The 25,177-nt window shown below is 35.2% G+C and overlaps 1 protein-coding gene across 1 annotated transcript in view; it reads left to right on the top strand.

Moving 5' to 3' along the window:
• Positions 1-25,177, top strand: part of PLCL2 (phospholipase C like 2) — a gene marked incomplete at both ends in the record, with an annotated part of 97,968 nt that overhangs the window by 55,166 nt on the left and 17,625 nt on the right. Inside the window, 2 exons of the mRNA XM_079538184.1 lie at positions 1,923-2,126; positions 16,853-16,928. Of these exons, the coding sequence (XP_079394310.1) occupies positions 1,923-2,126; positions 16,853-16,928 (280 nt within the window). The remainder of the gene's footprint in view (positions 1-1,922; positions 2,127-16,852; positions 16,929-25,177) is intronic.

The following is a 25,177-nucleotide window of genomic DNA, read 5'->3' as shown; positions in this document are numbered from 1 at the left end:
CAGTTTAAGTTGCATCATCAACTAAATTGTTATTGTATCCCAAAGTGCTATCAAGAAGGTATTTATGATATGTATATGTAGGAACATTAATTTTGTGTAGCTTTCCTCGCAGGTTATATAATGTGCATAATTTAAAATCTGTATAACTAAAGGTTTCCAGCTAATAAAAATAAGTAAGCCACTCAAAATAAATACCAGCTTATGTCAAGGAATGTGATTTATGAATTACGGCTTTTGGGAGTAAAGAAGAACATAATGTCCCTGAAGCCAGATACTGAGAAACTGGTTTTGTTTTTAAAATAAACTGGAAGAAGGTAAAAAATAAGGAATTGTAGAGCAGGAAGTCTAATTTTTTTTTTTAAATCATATTTTTTAATCATAGGTAGCCTTTTATCATCTTTGTTATGCACTGCAATGCCATGACAAAAGCTGATGTCATAACTTGTTATGTGTCCATCACTGATGAAAGAACAGTGGATGTGATGTATGTTTAAATTGTTTGATGGAGTCAGATATAGGGTTATAAGTCAAAGGCAAGAGTTACAGCTGTATCTTTGTCTTGACTGCCAGTAGCTAATGTGTATGTTCCCTGTGCTCTCATTTACCTCTCTGTAAAATTATTGATCACAATGATTTATTCATGCTGTTAAACAAAATCGGCTTGAAAAGACGTTCCAATTTCTTTTTTTTTTTTTCCTTCCAACTGTGTAATTATTGTATCATTAAGCTGTAGTCTGCTTGTTAGAAGTAGTTTGTCTTTGCTGGACATTTACTGAACGCTACTTTACTGAAGTATACTGTAAGTGAACGTAATAGATGTCACGTAGGTATTCACATAGGTTGGCACGGATATCCTGTATGTAGATATCTTGAAATCTATTTTTTTAATTTTGTTTCATAAAAGGAGTGCAGAATATTTCACATTTGATTACTATTTGCATTAAAGTTGACATTACGTCCCTCAAGGTAGTTTGTCCAAAAAAAGAGCCGTCAAAATGGAAAATGGTTTGATGAAAATGATTAATCAGTCCTAAAAACTGGTCAGATACCCAATGTAGGTAAGATGAGAGAGGAGGGAGCATTGAGCACATTTGTAACTCAAATGTGCAATGTTTTTCTTTATTCCAGGAAAACAAACTCCAGACCTGCCAGAGATCACCAGCTCCCACTTGGTACAGAAATCCTAAATTCAATACAGTGCTGAGAACATTCCTCTCATGGAATTTCAGTGGCTGCTTGGAGTCACATTGTATTTCTAATACTGGAAATTCTTCTCAAGTTTTAACATGCAATTTTATATTCCACCATATTGGATAGCAGTTAAAACTATAATAAATTTTAGAGAAATATACAAAATTGGAATTTATATAAAAGTACCTGAAAAATTGGTTTAAGTCATCCTGTCATAGGAGTGACATCAGTAGTGGAGTGCTGAGTTTGTGAATTGCACCAAATGGGAGCCAGCAGATCCACAGCACGTCTGGATGATAGTTAAGGTATGTCTAAAGTTACAAATGGGCTGAATTTCTCCTTCCACTCCACCTTGCTTGTATGGGATGTTCACCACCTGCTGTTTCTCCTGATAACGTATTGTAAGTTACTTTGAAATATCTTTCAGAATTTTTTCAAAACAAATAAGCAGTATGCTTCAGAATTCATTTTATTTGCATTGTTAATTTTAGTAGTGGAATAGGCCACACACTTGTTCTAATTAGATTTTTGCTGCAGAAGGTATTGTTGGAACTTTTAACGTTTCTAGTTAACTACAAGTGTAATCTTGTTTGCTTTAAAGCTGCCAGTTCTTCGGGGAAAATCTGTGTACGTTTTAGCTCAGCTGCTGTAGTGTTGTATATTAACCTGAAAGAATGATAAATTAAAATTGTATTTAACTGTAAAGGAAACTCTTTCTTTCCTTTTTGCAGAATGCAGTAGTCTCATTCAAAGAATTATGTGGCCTCTCTCCTGTAGCAAATCTTATGCAGTGCATTTTGGCAGTGTCTACGCGCTTGGTTGGGCCTGATAGTGCACCCTTGGTAGTACTGAATCTCAATGATCAGTATCCGACTATGGAGCTCCAAGGGATAGTTCCAGAGGTCTTGAAAAAGATTGTAACAGCATATGACATGGTGAGTAGTCTTTTGTGGTTATTTTATATGCTATCTGAACACTTTCTTCTTAGAATACACAGTACTATGCCTGCTTAGAAAGGTCATTTTAACCTCTGAATTGCTGTTTCATGCTTCATTACATGTGTTTGAAAGCCATTCCCATGAATGTGCTGCAACTGGTAGTGTTTTCGTATCAGGTAAAAGAGCTATACACTGCATGTGAATATGGAAGTGTTTGTACACTTCAGAAAGCAAAGTTGTTATAATCAAGAGAGTGTAACATGAAGAGGATGTGTTAATTTACCTGTTCTGCAGTATGTTGAAGCTGTCTGCCTATCAGTAAACCTGATTTATTATTTGCTACTTAGTATTTTTCATTTTATGAACATTCCTTTGGCATTGACTTAGTGTAGACAGAAAGGAGTCAGAAAAAGTTTTTAGGAATTTTAGTTTTAGAAGCAACTTGAAGTGTTAAAATCTGCACATGCCTTTTCATTTTTCTGTGCTGTATCTTTCCTGGAGAACTCAAACTCATTGAATTACTCTGTAATCAGCTGTAATATTAACTTCAGATTTTATACTTAAGTAAATGTATAAATTTAACAAATTTAACATTTAACAAGGAAGGAAAACATTGAGAAATAATGGATTATACCTACCTACCAAAAATCTAAAGTATCAAAAAAAGAAAGATCCACTGAGCAGATGAGTGTGATTTGAAATGTCTTCCACTTCTGTCATCTAGAATTTCTGTAACTGAGCTTTATATTTGTTTATTTTGTAATTGCTTTAATCGGATGTATCATCTGACAATAAGAAAATATCTCTAGGATAATTTTGCATTACTTTTCTATGTTCAAAGGAGAAACCTCACTCAACAAGATCAAGACACCATGTTGAAAACACTCTTTGCTATTTAAAAGAAAAAAAAAAGAGAAAATAAACTGGTAGTTTAGTTCGATACATATATATATATATATACATATATATATTTTAAACCATTTTCTAGATAAAAAGCACTTTTAGAATAATACTGTACCACTGTCCTAAAGTACTTAGTATGAATTGGTAATTAACGATTTATGTAGAGCTTGTATAGCTTAATGATGGTGTAAATACAATAGAATTTGATCTTAGCGGTAGCACAGTTACAAAAAGATGGTATCTTAGTGGTAGCCTTACAAGATATCATCATAATTAGGATGGGAACAGGCGTGATTGTTGGATTTACACATATAATGTACTTAATGAAGTTCTGTTTTGTTGGTGGAAATGTCTCAGACCTGCCATTTGTTCTGATGCTGCTCCATGTTTCTTATTAAACTATTCCGAATATTTAAGTATTTTAATTAAAATTCTTCTTTTTCAATACTTTTTTAGAGGTGACTCATACATTCAGACAGCTTCACAATACAGTTTTTTTTTCCTTTTCTCTAACGTAGCTTTAACCCCCTTCCCCTGTAGTCCTCAAGTGATTTGAATATTTGTGTACTTAGAAATTTTCATTTTCATTGATCAAAACAGTAGAATATTTATGTAATGGCATATTCAAAGCATTTTACCATCTCTGCTTCTGTAAAGAATGATGGAGACTCCATTTCATACAAAGACAAACATTAAGACATGACTTCAAACTTTTAGCTTTAAATAATATTGAAGATTAATAATCAGAGCAATGATGATTTTAGTCAAACTTACAAATAAAAATAATGAGATGTATTTCAATTCATGAAACTTGGCCTGTCCAGCTGGACAAAAAGTTTTAAGCAATTAAAATCAGTGGGATCTACTGGATAATCCTATGTCAGAAATAGGAGCTGTGCTGATAGCTCTTTTTTTTTTCCAAAAGCTCACCTAGATATCAACTGGAGAAAATGTGAGGATGAGTATCATTGACCATGAGAAGATGTGAAGCTTCCTAGCTCACATTTCAAAATTTGCTATCGTGACAGATGTTTAGAGTCTGACACTATATTAATGAGTTTTTTTTCTGTATTTTTGGTTTGAATTTAGTAAGTCCTCAAAATAACACACATTATATCAATAGTTGCTTTTGGTTTGGGGATTTTCTGGCCATCATTAAAGAGCAGGTGGGTGTAAAATTGGGCTTAGTAATGAGAAGTCTTATCTAGAATTAAGAAAGTGTAGCTGTGCCATCAAAATAATGATTACCTCCTTGTCTTATTTTATGCTGGTTTAGGCGTCAGCACAGATCAAAATTATATTTCAGCCATATTCTATGACACACACATAATGGTGTGTCAGTATGCTCACTATCAAATCGTGATGTTAAAAGGGAACACATTACATATTCATTAATTAAACATAGGTTAACACTGTAAATGCACAAGTTGTCATGACCTTGCATGAATTTCGAATATGGCAGTCTGAATGATATTTTCAAAGTAATTCTACTTCAGAGTGAGAGTATTTGGGACAAATGAAAGAATTTTTATTTGTCAGATATGCTCTCAACTTTATAAAATCATTATCAACATAGAAAGCAATATTCTGCCAAGATTATTAATTATCTAGAAGAATTTATTTGCATTGAAAGCATTAGAGGGTTCATCTTTTCCCTGTAAAGTGAGACAAGATGTAAGAATTTACAGTGGGACAGTCAGTCTGCATTGAAATAATTACAATTATAAGGAGAGTGCAGTACTGCAAGGACACATCTAACATCTAACACATCTAACGTGAGAATAACTTCAGGTTCACATGATTACATACAGTTTTTAAGGAAACAACTAAACAAATGATATGTTAATTAGCATGTCACTACATAATTATTTTTATGTATGTAAACAAACAGCATGTAATGCTTTTTTTTAAATTGCCAGTGTTCACTACTACGTACAGAGGAGCTATGGGTTAAAATAATGTATCTTTGAGCTTGATGAGTGTTTTTCCATCAGCCTTACTAAAACCAAAAGTTTACCCAGGAAATAAGAAAATCTTCAGCTTATATCCATGTTATGGCAGTTGAGGTGTCTTTCCAGAAGAATGAAAACGGATGTAACTGGGAAATTTTGAGAAGCTGAAGTGGCATATTTTTCTCTAGCTACTCCATGCTCCTGAGTAAATTTTCTCTCATATTTTTTCTCACTGTTTAACGATGTTTTATTTTTCCCTTTCGTTCATGAACTTCAGCTTCCTTTATGTGATACTTCATCATGCACTCTGTTGGTGTCACACCCATCACTGATCAGTGCTGCAGACTGAAGCTTGGAGTTAAGGCAAGTGCCTCTTCCACACCATTGCATGTTTTTTTATGTCTTATGAGATTTAAGATGAAGAGTAAGTAAACTTTAAAAAGTTGTATTATGGCAAGAGAAAAAAAAATTACCTTGTCCTAAGTCTGCAGCATTATTCAGTGATGACTGTAATAGCACTACAAAGATATGCTAGAGGATCATACAGAGGAAGCCAGACACTGTTCAGATACTGTCTTTGTTTGTCCTTTGTGAAGGATGAAGTGTCCCATTTGATGAAGATGAGGTTTTCTGAAGTTTGCAAGGAAAAACGTACTTACAAGAAGAAAACTAACATAGAAAATGCAGAAAGCTCTTCCTGTGTGAAAGAAGATAAAGTAATACTGCTGTAATAATTAGGATTGATTGTTATTAAGACCTAATTGTGTAGTGCTGCTAGGCCTATTTTTTTCACATTAAAAAAAAAAAGAAAAGAAAATGAAAGAAAACAGAAAAAAAGAAAACCCCGCACATGAAGGTTATATTGTAATTCAAAGTGTATTCAGACTGATAGTATAGGAGGTCTTAATTTGTTTCAAGTAGTATGGATAGCTTTTATAGATGCGCTCTAGGGACAGGATCAAAATCAGGTCTGAGTTTATTGATGCTGAGGATTATGAGATAATGAAAATGAGAGGTATTAAAAGACACCAAAGCTTGTAAACCAGAATACACAATCTGATCTGTGAATAGTAATTCTGTAGTAAGCTTGCATCTGGTTTATCTGACTGTTGGCAGCAGATTGCATATACAGTCACGTTGAAGTTAACTTCATGTTATGTAGTTGCAAATTTTTCCAGTGACATGAGCTATTTAATGTAGCTTGTATTTTGATTTCCATTCTATTCACAAGACACTTCGACATTAATCCTAGAATTGTTATAGACTGAATCAACACTAGCAGGGTTTACTAAAAACTATCTAAAAACAACTTACTATCTAGGTTTTGGTCATTAATATTTCATCTGCTGCTCAGTACCGTAAATGTTCTTCATCTTTAAAAATCATGATGGTATCCATGCAAATGAATTTGGTGGGACACTTCTGTATCAGACATGTTGCTTTGAAATGTGTAATTCTGGCAGAAACAAAAAGCCTATCAATTCTGTGGAATGTAAATTTTCCAAGGAATAATTAGGAGATCTGTTTTGAGTTGCACTTAGCTTGTAAAATCTATATTAGTTACCTTGTTGATGATGTAGGTTCTAGGTCATGGTTACCTTCCAAATGTAGTTAAGAAATTTCAGTCATTCTTCTGTGGTTATGAAACTGTATCTTGAGAGAACGTGTAAATTAAGACTTTTCCACTTCCTCTCAGCTTGTTGATATGCCAGAGTTAGATAGCTCACAAGCCTTTGTTCCACAAATTATCCTTTGGGATTGAAAGTGTCTGTGCTAATGAGAGGTACAAGGTCCAGCGCTGCTACTTACTGATTGTTCTTGTAAGATGGAATTTTGGATTGTTGCAAGGAAAGCTGAGTTCTTACCAATCTAATCTAACTTTGGATCGCATGTGATAGCATGTGACCTCTGTCTGCTTTGTGCACCTAAAAAAATCTAGATTTTTCAATCTGGTGCCTTTTCTGAGGAATATGTGACTACCATAGACTATGAAAGCTGTGCTTAGTTTTCCCCAGTTGATTCAGAACGTCATTCTTGACTGTATTTCTTCTGAAGTCCATGTTACAAGGCATCCTCCAAAATGTTGAAGTCATGTGAATATAAGGAGGATAAATAGATATTAAGCCGTATTGTGTTAATTACAAAAATATAAGAGCTCACTGTGAAGAAATTCAGGAGCAACCCTCGCCGATTTAAAAATAACAATGAATTGTTTCTTGAAAATAATGGAAACAGAGTCCATCAGAGTGTGTACAGCTGCAAGCTGATCAAAGAATATAACCTGCAGGAAAGAAACAAAGCCATAAGACTAAATTTTTTTTGCATGCATATACCTTTGGAGATTGAAGGTTCATATGAAACATTTCTTTATGTGGAAATCAGTGGAGAATGCACCTCTAGCTGAATTGCTAGTAGAAGAAATTACAAAAGAAAGACAATGTGACTGAAAAAATAGATTACTATAAAGTAATGATATTCATTCAAGCATTCTCAAGGATTGATATATCCAAACTGCTAAATTGCTGTGTGTATCCTCACACCTAAAACTGACTATCTAAGTTGGTAGTGTGATGCCAGTATTTCAAAAGGATTCCAGAGGAAATCAAGGATTTTCAGCTCAGACAGCCTGTCATCTGTACTGTGAAAATGGGAGAGTTCTTTGAAGTCAAGAAGCTTGTAAACAAGGGAGACTAATCTATTTTGTAAAAAGCATTTGTCAAAGTCCCTTTCCAAATGCTTAGGTTGAAATGAAGTTATCACTAAATTTTTTAGCCTTTTGAATAGTTTATTATGCCCTGAAAACTGGAGTAAATGATGAGTTTAACTAGAATCATAGAATCACAAGGTTGGAAAAGACCTTGATGCAAGATCATCTAGTCCAACCATCGTCCCACTACCGTTGCTACCACAAGCTCCTAAACCGTATCTTGCAGCTCCTCATCCAGACAACTCTTGAACACTGCCAGGGACGGCAACTCCACCACCTCCCTGGGCAGCCACTCCAGTGCCTGAACACTCTCTGAGAGAAAAAGAGAAAAATTCTCCTTATGTCTAACCAAAACTTCCTCTGGTACAGCTTGCAGCCATTTCCTCGGGTCCTGTTTTTTGCCTGGGAAAAGAGACCAGCCCTCCTCAACACAGCCTCCGTTCAGGAAGCTGTAGAGTGCAGTCAGGTCTCCTCTGAGCCTCCTCTTCTCCAGACTAAACAATCCCAGCTCCCTCAGCTGCTCCTCATAAGGCTTGTGTTCCAGCCCCCTTACCAGTTTCATTGCCCTTCTCTGGACGCGTTCCAGGGCCTCAATGTCTTTCTTACAGTGAGGAGCCCAAACTGGCTGTTCCAACAGGAAATGAGTTTTTATGACAGTTATTTGTATTCATTATTGCATTTGGTTGTAATTTTCTAAAAAAAAAGTAAGGTAGACTGTAAGTCTTTTGCAAGAATTTTGATCTAGCTAATACAGCTAAATTGTTTTGAAGATGTATGACCTAATGGTTCCACAAGGACAGTCTCAGGTGATAAATGGATACAGCTCAGTGGTGAAGAGATCTAAGGGCAATACTAATTTCAGCATATTAGTTGCAATTTAATATTGCAGATAGCCTAAGTAATATTTTTGTCCTGTTTAATTGTAACTGCATTTTTTTTTTTTTCTAATGAGTTTAAATAGTTGCTGAGTGCAGTTGTTAATCTGTCAAAAAAACTGTTGAGAAACAAAGTACTGATGGAACATACAGTCAATAGCATGGGCAGTTCCTGCAAAAGCAGCTATGTTATTTGTTATCAGTTCTTGTTTTCCTGTTGTATAACAGGACAGTCATTCTAAACTGCAAGCTGCAATTACACATCCAAAAGTGGAGCTGCAGATGATAACCTCAAATTATATTGGCTTTTTCAGTCCAAAAGGGCAAAAACAAAGGTCTAATTTTGGATATTCAAGCTTCACTGCCAAATGTTGAAGAGTATCAGCTGTTCCACATTGAAAAACTCTGATAATGACAACTTGATGCTTTTGGAAAGTCAAGATTTCTTTTTTTAAAAAAATTAAGAGAATGAATGATGAAAATTTTGATGTCCTCTCATTAATTCCATTATAGCTTATGTCTGACTATTTATAAGAACATAGAATAATAGTACTACATGAGAAGAAAAGTTCATCTGGCTTACTTTCTTGTTTCTAACATATTCCAATGGCATGTTAGTGGAAAAGCACAAAAAATAGGTCACATGAACAGTAACTTGTCTTAAATGTACTCCATATTTCCAATAGTAGTTCTTGTTTTCTTTCCCAATGAATTTTTAATCTTCTGTTTGTCTTTCTGACCACTCCTGTGTAAGAAATGTGGTTATTTGATCTTTCACTGATACTCTGAGTTTCAAAAATAATGTTGCATACTAATATTTTTCCCAAGGATAGCAGTGTTCTGCTTCTTTTTACAGATGCAGGCTATTTTCCTTCCTATACATGTATGTATACTTATATTTACATGCCTCCTTATTGTCCACTTTTTACATGGTGTTCTCATTCTGTTTGTTTAAAGATAATGTTCTGATAGCCAGAGCAACAGGAAAACAAGGCAAAATGGTTGTTGAGCGTGCATTGCATGCACAGTTTAAAAGAGAGCTGCAGGTTATTTTATTTACTCTGTCTTCAATCTGGTCTTTTTAAGTACTTTAGTTATGAGGAATGAAGAGAGAACATACAGGCTTTTAGATACAGAATTTGTGGACTCTTGGTTCCTTTGCTAAATGTGAGACGTCTTCAGTGCGCACTGAAGTAGCAGTTAGCGGTTTTGTTTTCTCATCTTGTATTTTGGACAGTACACAGATAGTAGAAAGATCAATTATTCTTCATTATATGGCATCTCTGGACTGTCTGGGCTGAACCACACCTGATTTTTACTTATAATGAAGTTACTATTGATTTTTTTGTTTGTTTCTGTAAGTGTACTGCTAGAAAGCTCAATTGTAAAAATTTCTTTTGATTGAAGATGTGAACTTTAAAATCCATACGTAGAATCATTAATGATGGAAGCCATCTCTGGAAATCATCTTGTCCAATCCCGTGATGAGATCAGGGCCAGCTAGAGCACATTGCCTAAGACTGTTCAGTTGGGTGTTGAGTATCACACAGGATGAACACTCGACAGACTCTCTGGGCAAACTGTGCCATTGTATGACCACACAAGATTCCCCTGAGCCTTCTCTGCTTGAGCCTGAACAGTCTCAGCTCTCTCAGCCTCCCAGTATGAGAAAGATGCCTCAGTCCTTTTAAGGAACTGTCTTTGTGGTCTTGTGCTGGGCTTACTCCAGTAAGTCCCTATCATTCTTCTACCTCAGAGCCCCAGACTGCCCTGCGTGTTCCACGTGTGGCCTCAGCAATGCTTAGTAAGGGGGAAAGATTATTCCCCTCTGTCTTCTGGGGATGTACTTCCTATGTTGTTTTCTCTTTGTTATCCATCAGGGCCCTCTGGTCCTGGTCTCAGAAGCTGCCTTCCAGTCAGTCAGCCTCCAGCCTGTACTGGTGCACATGGAGTTCGTTTGCCTTCACTGAGCTTCACAAGGTTCCTGTCAACCCATCTCTCCAGCCTGTCAAAGTCTTTCTGAGTAGCAGTACAGCTATGTGCTGTACCCACCTTCCTCCAAGCCTTGTATCTTCTGCCAAGCTTGCTGAAGGTGACCCATCATGCAGGTGATAAATGGGGGTGTTAAACACTGTTAGCTCAAGTATCAGCCCCTAGGGTATGCCACTGGTGACTGAATCAGGCTTGAGGACCCCTTTCTTTTGAAAACTTAGTAGCATTGATCTAGCTGTCAGTTAACTGTCAAGATTAAATCACTGGTTATTGAATTTTGAACTGAGCTCAGTAATGTGAAGAGCACTTTCCAGCTTAATGGAAGTGCACTGCTGTTGATGTTCGTGTTAGATAAAAGCATGTTTCAGAATGCTTTCAGTCCCCTCACCATTAGAATAATTCACTTGGGTTCGAGGTTTAAAATGAGTTCAGAATCTGATTTTCCAGTACATTTCCTTCCTAGTGCTATAGCTGCATTCTTTTCCAGTTGAAAATAAAGTCGGTATATATATAATTCTAAACAACTCTTTATGCAACTGCACAGCAAGCTGACTGGCAGGTGACACTGGAAGGACTGAGAAAAATTCTTTTGCTTATTCCAGTGTTACAACAAAACACCATTTTGATGCAGCAAATTGAATACTGGACTGCTTAGGTAGAATTTATATGGATATTTAGTTAGAGCTGACAATATTTTGTTTGTGTTCCCAGTGCATATGGTTGCACCAGTTTGGCCACTGGATATTAAGCAGTTTCCAGAAATGTCACAGAAGGGTATCTAATACATTAAGATTCAAGAGAAAGGAAGAATGTGAATAGCGGTTTGTGGAGATAACTTTTTAAATGAAGATTTGGTTTATGCCTATTTTAAGTGTGTTTTTTACTGTTGGAACATAGATCTGCCAGTATTTTTAACACATGCTCTTCTTTTTTAGTGTGCTTTAATTGCTACAAAATAAAATTCATCCTTGATGTTGCAACTCAATGAAGGTATTTTCTCTCACTGAGTTTCATCATCGTGACATAGCTTACCATTAGCTGGATTCTTGTAAAATGTTTTATGATTTATCTCTTGGTATGTGCAACATCTGATGCAGACTGAGATGTGAATGATCCAAATCCTTTATTACAAGTTCTCACATCATTATATACCTTCACAAGTTTTCTTTTTCTAGCTTTCCCATCCACCCCTACCTTTACATGTCAACAGAGCATTCTAGAAAACACTCTTCAACTGTTCACACAGGCGCTTATCCAGTCAGAGCTGTGAGACGTTCTTTCTTCTTTTAGAGGTGTCCTTGGTTCTCATGCTGTTTATCTTGCTCCACAGCTTCTGCTCTGAACAGTTTTTCTTGTATTCCCACAGGTATGCTACCTACCAGTTCCAGAGAAATAACAAATACTAGTATTAATAAATTATTATTACTGTAATAATAAATACTATAGTGGGCTTTTTTTTTTTTCCCTGTCTCTCAAAGAATTCTGTCTCAAGGTCTGTATTCTTGTTAGAATGTAGTGTGTAAAATATTTAAGTTTAAATTCAATCTTTCCCCTAAGTTGGAGGCATGAGTGGAATGTTCTGTCTTCTACCAAAAAAGATATCTTCATCAGCCTGGTAATAATAAATCTCGACTTCTTATTTGAATTCAGAATCATTTCAAGTAGTGTTAATAGAATGTGCATGTACATCCTTGTGAGCATTATATACATATATATACTTCTACATATGTAAGTATATACTTATATCTGTATGTACTTACATATATTACATATTATATACATTATATAATATATTATATTGTCTTACATGTGATACGTACTATATACATATATATAGACATACACAGTATTAGTTCATAGATCTTACCTCTTCAGTAAAACAAAACGGACAAAACAAAGCTCTGAAACACTAAAAATAATCTTAAAGGGTAGTCTAGACTTCTATATCCCTTTTTTATTATTTTCCTATAACTGTCCTAATGATATATTCTGTTTTGCTGAGAAAAGAATAGATACTTTAAGCATATGATTTTTTCATTTGTTCTGCGAAGACGGAGTCACAAAAGGGGTGAATGTTACCAATAGTAGTGGTGAAGTTCTATTAGTAGGAAACAAGAATGTTTTTTATTTCTATCCATTATAGCCATTTCTTTTCTAATACCTTTGATAGATGAAATAACTCAAATGTTCTTATCATCTTTGTTGACATTTATTCTTTTGGTTGAATTATTAACAGTTTTTCTGATAAGTAGGTGAAATGATCGCATGATTTAGCAAATAGAGTTGAAGGAATAGATCAAACTGTCAGCCTGTCAAATTCAAACACTTCAAGGCTTATAAGGTCTACCTTGAATTTCTCATTTTCCATTGTCCAGAAAAATATGAACGTAGTCCAGCCATTCCTGACACTTACATTGTAAGTACCAGAACTCTGGTCATAAGATGGATGAGAGGCAGGAATTGCAGGGAGAGCTGAAACAATTCCAGTAAATGTTGTATGTTTCGTCTTTAAAAAATATTCACCAGATATCTGGAATCTGCACTTCCAGAGGAAAGCAACAGTAGAAATGGGAATTAATATTGTAAAAGACTGGGAAGTATTAATCTTAGTATAATATTTGTTATTCTCTTAGAATAGGCATGCGTAATTTATAGTACATTTTTAATGAGGAGCATTTCTAACTGGTTGTTCCCTATTAAGCTTGTTTGCATTTGTCTTTCCAGTTTTGTCACTTAAAATACAAGTTAGCAGTGGTTAGGAAATTCCTGCTTTTTGATTGCCTTGTTCATTATATGCTTATGTAATGTACACTAGAATATAGTTTGTTTTTCTCCTCTGCTTCCACAACTAATTCACCTTCAGAATTTCATTTCTCATTCTGCTTACAGACATTCTGTTTCTCACACTGAAGCTTCTGCTTACTCTTCATTTTCTACTTTGCTTTTGTACCAAGCACAAAACAAGTATGATGTGGACCAAGCTGATTTTCTGTTTAAATAGTACTATTTATACTTAGTTGTTCTGCATGCTGTGCCTACCAAAAAGTCTTCATTCTCTGTTAATATCTGCTTGATTGTTTCTGTGATACAATTTGGCTAAAATTCTGGAAAGAATTTATATGTTGGAACAGTTTGTAAGGGTTGTAACAGCTGAGTATTTGCTGAGTATTTGCTGTGGTGAGAAGCAATGTAATAATAAAATTGTAATGAACTATTATTATTACTTCATTAATCAAACATAACTAGAAGGTGATGTGTGGACATGTACACACCTTAATGCTTGGTTCTGTTTTTAGTGAAAGAATTCTTTTTGTTTACAAAAACAGCATGTAATTTCCTTTGACATCAACAAAATTGGGGTGTAGCACTGATATTGATTAAATGGTGGTGGGAATCAACTCTTGAATTTTTGTTAGTTGAGCCAATTTTGCTTACTGACGCTGTTAATCTTAAATACAGCTTTGTATGTGTTTTAAAGGAAACTGAAGGTAAAGAAAGAAACTTGTTCTGGTATTGTTAGTACCAAAATTTGTATTAGAATTATTTGTCACTTTTTTTTTCTTCCCAGAATTTGCAAGGGAAGCATTACATTTGATCTAAGGATATTTTTCATACCAAAACTGTGAAATTTTAAACCTCTAAATTATTATATCTTCTTCAGCGTTAACCTTATCACAATGGAGGAACACTGACACTGTGATCTGTTTCTTTTCCTTCCATCTGCAATACTAGTGTGACTTTCTTACTCGAAATTTCAAGTACAGGAGCTAAACAAAGGAACACCAAGATGTGAGCATATTTAGTCATCTTTGTATTCTTTTTTTCTAAATATTAGTGCAGTGTCCCAGAACAGAAGAGTAAGTTTTCGAATCTATCGCTGTTACCACATTTTCTATATTATCTGCATGTAGAATGTATTATATGGAGGAACTGAGGGCATAGAAATTACTGTATATGTGCGGTCAGAAACACAGATTAGATAACACAGTGCAGTCACAATATCTTGCACAGTCCCTCCAGAACAAATACCTTGAGCGGGCAGCATAACTGCTCTGTTAGGAATTCCAATCAAAAATGTTCTCAGGTTAAGAGAAGAATCCCACATTATTGTGTGTTAGGATCCTGATCAAACAAGAGTTATACATGTTCAGCATTTTATTTTTCAAAGTGATTTTCAAAGCGGGAAAAGCTCAGAGCAGAGTGCTTTACAGGATCCTTTCAGCTAGTTAGTAAACTAACATTATTGCTTATTGGATGTATATTTGCAGTTGATGTCAGTCATGCTTTGGACCTTTTCGTTTAAGTGCATTACAGAAAGAAATAGGTTTCTTGACATACATGTTGAAGCAAGTAAAATCTTTGCCTTTCAAGGAAATTTATGGTAGGTTCATTTCGATTTCTGTATACTGCTTTGAAGAACCAATGATGATGAAACACTCCTTGACAATCCAGGAATAGTTAATTTGCAGTGCTCCCTATGGAAGTCTTTCTGGGTAAAATACGCTATTGTTTAAAATGAGCTTCTCTGTACAATTGTTGTCTTTATCGCAACTAATTAGTAATTAGCATAATTCTATGCATAGGCAATTTTTGCCTGAGTGAGCATTGATATTTATATTCAAAGAACAATCCAGTTAAAAATGGGTAAGCTAAAATATTTCCCTTGCAGCTTAGCAACCTGATCCAGTTACTATTTTTTCCTCACTTATTGTTGTAGTTTGCAGTTCTTTTTTTTTTTAATTGACATAAGTCAGGGTAAAGATTCTTTGAAATTATAAACAGATTAATCAGGATGTGAAGGTTAAATGTAAGCATTATCCAGTACAGTGACCTCCACAGCTGTAGTTGTAGAAATTAACCTAGAATTACCTGTAGATACTTTGTCATTTACTTAAACTAGATTTTTGTCTAGCTGAAAATAATAGAAGCCTGTAACACAGTTTACATCCCCACAGGTGGTGTTCCTTCTTGCTTGCACGCTTTCTGTGATCCAAAATTGGGCTCATTTACCCATTTCTCCAAATTCGCTCATGTCTCACTTATAAAATCACAAGTTTGGAAAAGTTTTGGACCTACAAGATCATCTAGTCCGACCGTCCTCTCACTACCATTGCTACCTCAAGTCACTGAACCATGTCTCACAGCCCCTCGTCCAGATGCCTCTTGAACCTAGGGATGATGACTCCACCACCTCCCTGGGCAGACCATTCCAGTGCCTGACCTCCCCCTGAGACAAAAAGCTCTTCCCTATGTCTAAGCTAAATCTTCCCTGGCACAACTTGCGGCTGTTTCCTCAGATCCTGTTTGTTGCCTGGGAGAAGAGGCCAAACCCCTCCTCATAACAACCTCCCTTCAGGAAGTTATAGAGTGCACTTAGAGCAGTGTTCAGGAAATCAGCCTCAATGTCAGCGTCACTCAGCTGGGGAAAGCTTCCTCTACTAGGTGGGAGAAAGGACTGCTGTAGTCCTGCCTCTTAAAGCATTGTATTGGTGAGCAGGAATTTTGGATGTGTTTGATTTTCTTTTTTTAGTGTATCTAGCTTAACCAATGTTTTTGTGAAGGGAAATCTGCTCATAGAAATAATGCTGCTTGATTAGATCCCAGAGACATTAATGGTTAAGGGGTAAAGCAAAGTCCATCCTTCTGAATACATATCCTGGGCTGAAGAATCTGCACAGATCCATTTTAATCAGTGTGCTTTTGGCTGAGTTTCCGTGAAAGGTTTTTGCTTGAGAAAGATCAAGTAAGGAAATCATTTATTGTCCTTATCCTCTAGTACAAGCCTCGAGTGATTTGTTTTCCTCCTTAGCGCTAGCTCATGCACATGCCCAAGTTTAGCCACAGAAAGGGAAAATACGGAGGTGCAAATCTGGAAAAGCAGTGGCATGATAAATATGGAAGCAATTACTGGGCAATGAGCTATCACCATCCTGAGCATCTGAGTGATTAACAAAGAGGAAGCCAGGTTGTTTCTCCCAAGCCAACAAAAGCAAACAACCTGGTAAACATTTAAATAATTTCCATATGTTTTGATAAACAGTGAGTTATGGAATTGACATTTTACTCCAGTGTTCACAGATCCTGACCCAAAACTATCATGTTTTTTGTGTCCTTACGCTACATTTGCAGCACTTTTCTGCTTGGTCATAACAAGGAAGAAGAATGTCTTTGTTATGTTTAAAACAAACAATAGATTACTGATTTCAGTTTAAGTTTAGAATATTTTTCAAATTTAAAATTGCCAGTAAGAAATGAATTTTACTGATATTTCTGTATATTTTATTTTCTCTACAGATGATTCAGACCATCCGGACTCTAGTTGAAAATGCAGATAGCTTATATGAGAGGATAGTACAATGTCAGAAAGCAGGTAAGCGCACATTGTCTTTTAAAACCGTTATAAAGAATTATAAAGACATTTTTCTTTATTTCCCAAAACTTTTATTTGAGTTTATTTATTCAGCTATAGGCACGCATATATATGTGCATTAGTTTACAGTAGTGTACAGCAACAGTGAAAAGGATATTTCATATAGAAATCAAGCAGCTGTAAAATTACAACTCATGTTTAGCTCTGTTAGATGAATATGCTTTGGCTCTGTGGATTTGTTACTTACCATATTGTCTGTTTAGAATAAAACAATTTTGTTTCAGTTACGTGCACCTTCAGTGGCAGTTTTTTCCTAGTCCACGGATGCACAAAATCTTTTTATAAAAAACTTTGTTGCGATCTATGGGTCCCACCTACACATTCTCTGGAAGTTTTCCCGTTTCTGATATATTTGAAACAGGTTGTATAATCACTTTGTTCTTAGTCCTTTCACAAATTGTCCCCTTCTCACCTGATACGTTATAAAAATTTTCCATGTGGACACAAATATGAGTATTTAAGGCTACTACTTTATTTTGAATAGCATTTCTGACCATGCTGCTTAATCATGCTGGTTTTCTTTTGATTGCTCTCAAGTATTTTTTAAATAACGTAGCACATTTGCTCAGAGTAATGGTGCATCTCATTCTGCATCAGAAACAGGAAATCTGCTAGAAAGTCAAAGTATTTGCATCTAGTGCTGTCATGCACAAATCAATTGGGACAAAAGGTTTTTATGCGCAAATACATTTTTTTTTCTATCTGTTGTTCAGCATTGTGCAGTAGCCATAATCTTACATGGTTTTCTTGCATTCTTTGGTCCCTTTCATTGCTGTCCACAAAATTTCAGTCTCTCTCTTTACAAACTCTTTTTTTGTTAGCAGATGCCTTTCAACTCAGATGAGATGCAGGAAGGTGTACCCGCTTTCAGTTTCAGGATCTAAACTGTATTCTTAGTATACACCCTTAGACTCTGTGAACCTTAATCAAACCATAGAATTGTCAAAATACTTGAAAAATTTACCTTGTCCTATTTACTTTAAGTGGTCAAATATAATCGTAAATAACATGAGTGACAAAAATATATCTTGTTGGTACTGTGCCATATTTTTTAGCTACAATGCTGTGTCAGACAGCTCGGTTCCTTCGGTGAGATGCAGGGCAAAACCTTGTTGCCTATTATCCTCATGTTTTTAAGAGTTGTTACCCTTTAGAAAAGATTGCTTGCTACTAGGTCATACAGGTTTCTATAAACTTGCACTTGTCTGATCTTCCTGTATCTTACAACCTTATTTGATTTAAAGTGCAACAACCCTTTGTTTAAGAAGACTAAGGACTTAAAACCAGTGGTAAGCAGTGAAGAGAGATTTTGATCTCATTTAGATGAGAAACCTACAGCACAACGACATAAGCCTAAGTATGGATTATGTAATAGATGCTGCTATTTAGGGCAGCTGCAGCCCTGCAGGGTCAGGGTATTTGTTAAGATGGATGAGTAGTATTAAATTACATTTAAATATCAATGATTGTCAAATATTTTCTTAAGACTAATTGATCTCAGTAGATACTACACTATTTAATTCTGAGTTAAGGATTATACTTTTTCCAGTGTCTTTTCTTGATAAGGGAAAAGAAAAATCATGTATTTGTCAGTGGTTTTTTGTTTGTTTCTTCTGTGGGTCAAGTAGTGAAAAAAAATTGAAAAATTAAGAAGCAAAACTGATAAAGTGGGAATAAGCAACAAGGTTATATTAACAAGCTTGTAAGAGAAATTTGTTGAACTTTCTCTATTAAACCATTTTCTGGCTTAGCTTTAATGATAAGACTTTGGCCCTCTTTTAAAGTTCAGAACTAATTTTGAAGTAACTGCAATATTATTTCTTAGCTTGGTAGCCTTTAGAGAATAAGCAAAGATGTGATTCTTGCTATGACTTTTTTTCGGAATTCAGATTGTTCGCAGTTAGTATTCTGTAGGAAAATGAAAATATTTGTTAAACTTTTGTTCTTCCCTCGGTTTTTAAAAATTAATCCATATCAAAAAGCTTTTCCACTTTCTTCATACCAGCGTATTAATTTCTGCTCAGTACATTCTATTCTTAATTATTTATAGAAAGCATTTTAGATACAACAACTAGTGAAAATATATGAAGAAAAAAATAGTTACTTTAAAATGGTTTAATCACCATTTATTTTGTTGCTACTGGGTCAACTGAATATACTACAAGAAAATAAAGGGTAGGTGTTAAAGAGAGTTTAAAGATAATCCACTCTATACCTTTAATCTTTTACAAGAACTAAAATGCTACTACTGGAATAAAGAATTCGAATGTCTGGATCGTCTTATCCCATCCCTGTCCTCCTTTATATTCTTCCACTTTTCTTGAATCACCAGTTGCTCCTAATTCAAATTCTGTCTGAATTAATCAGTGGTTAAAAGAGAGAACCAAAGCTTAGGTTGTATTTTGGTGTTCAGAGGCAAAAGCTCAGCAGTACACTTGGTATTCCACGTGTTCATTAAATGATCAGCAGCAAATCATGAGTGAACACAGTTTGCTGGTGGCAAAGAATTGTTGAGTGTATTCAAATCTGGACTGGACTGTGAAACAGTACGGTGGGGTCTTGTGACATTAAGCAGTGAATTGAATTAAACAGCGTGTGAAATGTAACATCAATAAGGTAAATTAACGTGCACATGGAAGAAAATGGCTGTGTTGATACCTGAAAGAAATGCATTTAAGTTTACTGTTGTAATTCAGGAAAGGGAGTTCTCCAGTGCTGTGTGTTGATCATTCAGATCCCTCTTTTTTCCTGTATGATTTTAAAAGTATAGTTTTCCCTAGTTACCCGTGCAGCCAGAACTCTTGTTCAGGTTCTAACCTTCTGACAGTTTGATACGCCTGTCCTTCTTTTTGAGCTTGACCATTTTAATTTTACCTTCCTGACATCATTTTCCTGCTGTCATTTTCCTAATGTTTGTCCCAATACGCATCCTTCTACTTCTTCCTTATTCTACACTGGCTGAGCTGCTTTTACTTTTCTTGCATTTGCTCATCTGGTAACAAGAATTTCCATTGTCTGATAGCGAGTGAGCCATCATCCTGCTATCTATCATGTTGCCCCACATACTCACTGTAAACATCCACAGGGCTGTTAAAAATCTGAATTGATTTTTAAAATTCTCCTACAAATATAGCTGGATTGACACATGTCCTCCTACTACCTTAACAAAAATAGCTTTCGTTGCTTCCTTGCACTCACTCCTCTTTCTTTGCCCATCTGTTATCGTTTTTCCTTATGGTTAGATTCCAGGTTGCTGGAGCAAGAACTGTCTCATTTATTCCATCTGTACAGTGACAAAACCAGCAGGGACTGGGGTTATTAAACAACGCAGGTAGTAAAAGACATAAAATGAGTACATGTTTTAATATGTACTCCAAAGCAGTCTTTCAGCAGTATCAGAAACAGGATACTGTTTGAGGAAGATCCAGCCATACCGGATGCTGTCAAAGATAAACAGTGCACAGTATGCACTGGGAAGAAGTTATGTCTGAGCTGCATGCAAATAACATGATAATGACCATATAAGCACTGCAAATTCTTCTTGGAGTTGAAAACTAAAATGATAAAATTCATTTTGTTTTAATAGATTTTCAGCAAAACTGTATCTTTACAGAGCTGTTTAATTTTTTTTTGCATTATTTGTAGTCTAAATTGGTTTTAGGCTTAGGGTCCATTATAACAGAGCATGTAAGATGCAGAAAAAATAATATTGTACATTATATGTTGTGTACATATTAGGTAATCCACTAATAGATGAAAATAAATAATTATAATTAAATATTGAGGAGCACTTTTGACTAAGTATATAGACAGGCAGTTGAAGTCTTTTTAACCAATGAAAGAGAGTGACTAGAACAGTTTTTCTCAACATTTTTGCAGTTAATTCTGATTTGAATGAGAATTTGCAGTTTCTTGACATGATATCGTATTATTTACACAGATCTGTCAGAGTTTATTAATCTGTACCTTCTGAAATACTGTCATTCATCAGCAAGTCTGGATTTCTGATTAGAAGCTACAGTAACTAAGATTGGCTTCATATGTGGGCTACTGAAAAAATGCTACTTTATGTATTACTGTTGTACTCCCTAAGTGAGCAATATTTAATGTGTTTGCATCAGTAGTCTGTACTGATCTTCAAGTTAAAACTTAGAATTGGATCCTTTTGTTTGTTTTTCATGAGGTTCACTTTTGAAAGTAAAACATCTACAGTACTTACACCTAGTGCCTAAACTCCAACATCCATTAGACTAAAATAGTGCTTTGAGGCCTCTTTAATTCTGTTTCCATTCTTCTGAAATACCCGCTTTTCTTTATTTTTTCCTTTTTCCCATTTTTTAATAAGCTAGCTATCAAATTGTTTTATACTCTGCAGTTATTTAATCCTGTTTGTCTCTCTTGTGCCTTGAATATTTTTGAATCCACATTCCATCATGGGGGAAAACATGAAGAAATAGGCATGGAATAACCACCAAGGATCGTGTTTTTTATGATAAACTGATGTATCACAGAACTGTAGGTGTTGCAGGGGGCCTCTGGAGATCATCTAGTCCAACTTCCCTGCTTTAGGCAAGTTCCCTAGAGTAGGTTACACAGGAAAGCAGTTTTCAAAATCTCCAGAGGAGGCTCCTCGGCCTCTCTAGGCAGCTCATCCCAATGCTCTGTCACCCTCAAAGTAAAGTTATTTCTCATGTTCAAATGGAACTTACTGTGTTCTAGTTTGTGCCTGTTACCTCTTGTCCTGTCTCTGAGCATCACCAAAAGAGCCCCATCATTCTGATACCTGCCCTTCAGGTATTTGTAAACATTGATGAGATCCCTTCTCAGTCTTTTCTGTGCTGAACTTCTCCAATTCCAGTTCTCTCAACCTTTCCTCTTGAGATACACCAGGCCCTTCATCATCTTTGTAGCTCTCCGCTGGACTCTCCAGTGAGCAAATGCTATATTCCTGGAATCGTCTAACCTAGCACTTTTCTGAGGAAAATGCATATACTTGACTGAATGTATCTCAGTGTCATTCTTGTAGTTCAAGTAGTCATTTGTTGAACATCCTATTTTGGCCTCATATGCACAGGTGACATAAGCAGCAGACTATGCTTGTAGCTTTAATATGGTGTTACAAGTCTAGATTCTTTGTGTTCTGGTTGTTATCACATTCACATGCCATGCTACTTTTCTTTATATTCTCAGTTCAACTTCATTTACAAGTTTATTTTGCCATGTATATTTATGTTTAAATGTTGTACATAAAAGATTGTAAAAACACTTTTTTTTTTTAACACAGAGCTTGCAGTGCTCTTGTGAGCTTGCCTCTTTACATGAAGCCTTTTTTCCTTACAGTTAATTTGATACTAACAATGTAAAAGATCAGGTCATATTAGTGATGAATGAGCTGCATGTTCAACTCCCAGTAGCTTCAGTAGCAGAAATAATTGTAAAATACGGTTATGTATTAGAAATACTAATACAGTTCTGAAAGACTGAAATAATAGTTTTGATTTAAGTGTGGTTTCCCTAAAGCAAAAATATTTGCAAAATTAATCTGATACTAGCTTGCAATTTGTATTTGCCTTCTATGATTAACCTGATTAAATATGGAAGATTAATTATATATCTGAAGATATTTAGAGGTACACTAGAATGCTCACGAGTACATTAAACATTTTGTGTGCTAAGGACTGATCAAAAGCTGTATTGTTATCCTAACTGATATCTAATCCAAAACAGCAGGAAAGAGTGAGGCATTCTTCTATCCTCCCGTCAGACTGTCTGTATCTACATGTCAGGACAGAAGAGGTACAGCACCTGCTAAGGCGAATCAATGCTTCCAACCTATCCATAGATGGAGGTGAAGAAAAAATAGTAAATTGTTAGAAGTAATACAGCTGATAGACAAATTTTGTACTATATTTTATTAACTGAAGGGCTATACTTCAAAAAGAGATGAATGAGTTTTCAGAAGCACATTCATTTCATTCTTCATACTTTAAACAATAACAAATTCCAAGTTAAACACAGGCTGTTTGACACTTAATTGTGTTAATCAGATAATTTGGTAGAAAAAGGTAGCCAACTTCTCTGAAGCAGAAGGTAGCATTAAAGAATGGAGAAATAGCATTATTGTTGAACAGAAAGATACAGTAATTACTGTTGCCAGCGAAACAATGTGGGCACAGCAGGATCTGAAGACTGGGAGAAAGTACAATGTACCATAAATCAATGTCCTTATTAAGTCTGCTTTCTAGCATTCAGTAACATTAGGAATTTTTTTTTTCTTAGACTTTCAGTGATCTCTCTTGAGGATCGCAGCTGATAAATAAAAGATGGAAACAGCAGTATGTGGAAAACAATATTCTGTCCATTTCCACTCTGTGTTTCTACCCTTCTTGACAGCAGTAATTCATTCTCATGTGGTAGTGGCTTAACTTCACCCACATTCAGAAATGTGATTTGTCCTTGTAGGCTACAGTTTGCCAGAAATCAGGGTAGGATACTATGGGTCTTCTTTTCAGTACAAATGTCTTAATTTGTGAAGACCTAGTTTGTTGTGTATTTTGTACACTGTTGGGGGCTAGTGAAAAGTATAGTTGTGTGAGTCTTGAGTATTTTGTTGACTTTGTTGTCTAGAAAATTTTATGCAGGACTGTTGAAGGTGTTTGAGGAAGTTGAAACTTGTTAATGCATTTATGGAAGTTATCATACCGTAATTAAGTCATAGCCAAATGTCTTCTTTGTATTTTTGTAGCAGCATAAATTTGGTGTTACAGCTACTTTTAATTTCTTGTAACAGCAGTTCAGTAAAAAGTTGGTGTATTGTGAGACCATCTTATGTTGAATTAGTGAATTACTGTGATGAGAATGGAACTGGATGTATTGGGATTGAAAGACTAACTACTGATGTTGGTAGCGGAGAGGATGTTTCTAGGCAGATTGTGATACCATTATCATTTGAGGTGTTGGAATAAGAAAGGCATCTTAGGCATACAATTTTTCTTCCCTACTTTAGAAGAATAATGGAGCATCAGAAAGTCTTTTTAACCCTCCGAGTGGAGGCAGGACATGGCTGGCTATATGTGGGGAATATTTTTCTTAGTAAGGACATACAGCATGTTGCCAAAGAAGTTGAAATAATTAAAAAATACTGAGCATTTTATTTAGCTAATATATTATTTCAACTATTAACCTAAGTATTTTGAATGCAAATAATTCTGACCTGGAGCTTCTTGAAACTGTAGAACAACACACATAATCCTCTAGTTATGATATAAAATATTTTGGGTGACTTCAGTGGGAAGTGGGTCCTAGAAATTATGTGTGCATGTAATCCTTTTTCCTGTTAAGACTCAGTTTTTGTAGCTTAAAGTGATACACAATACAATGGTGCACGGAGAAGTAATTTTAATAAAGTGCATTTTAAATCTTTGTATTAAAAGTTTTCTGTAAGTGAAGTTACTTGAGAGTTTATATATAGCTGTAGTAATTTCTGTTGCTCCTCTAACGTGGCTTGTATGATTTATTGCAGCAGTGATCTGGTAACCAGACTCTTTTCTCAAGAACTTCTCTGATAAATTTTGTTTTAAGAAGAAATTATTTATGAGGTTGAACTACCTGAATGTTAAGGAAATATAATCAGAAGGAAAACTACTAAGAAACATATTCTGTTCAGAATAAAGTTAAAGCCTTGGCCTTCAAAGATACAGGCAAATGTAGCAGCTGTATGTGCAGATTAAGTATTTATGGGTCGAAATGGGCACTTACATTTTAAATTCTTTCCTAGAATTCTTTCCTAGGTAGAAAAATGTTCAAGCCTAAAGTGCTTTCTTGGTTTTTTTTTTTTTTCCAAAAAGAGTGTACATAGTTATCGAGCTGCTGTCTGTGGTAATCTAATCAAGAGCTGTATGCTATTTTCCTCAAGTTTTTAAAATATTTAATTCTTAATTATTTTATTACCTATTTATTAATATCTTGAAAAATATTTAATTCACTTCTAAATCTAATCACCCTTCCAAGAATGAAATAAAACATATTTAACTTGGCAGAAGCTAAGTTCTTAATAAGAGTCTCGGTGATACGTTTTTTATATAGATATGGAAAAATACTGTTTGCTGTCCATTTCATATTAGGCCTACTGTGTATAAGTATTCATTGCCAAAGTTTTACATTTTGTTATTACATTAGTAAAGTGCCTT

The sequence above is a fragment of the Tetrao urogallus genome, assembly GCF_951394365.1.
Source record: "Tetrao urogallus genome assembly, chromosome: 7".
NCBI lineage: Eukaryota > Metazoa > Chordata > Aves > Galliformes > Phasianidae > Tetrao > Tetrao urogallus.
This window is presented reverse-complemented; position numbering and strand designations above follow the sequence as displayed.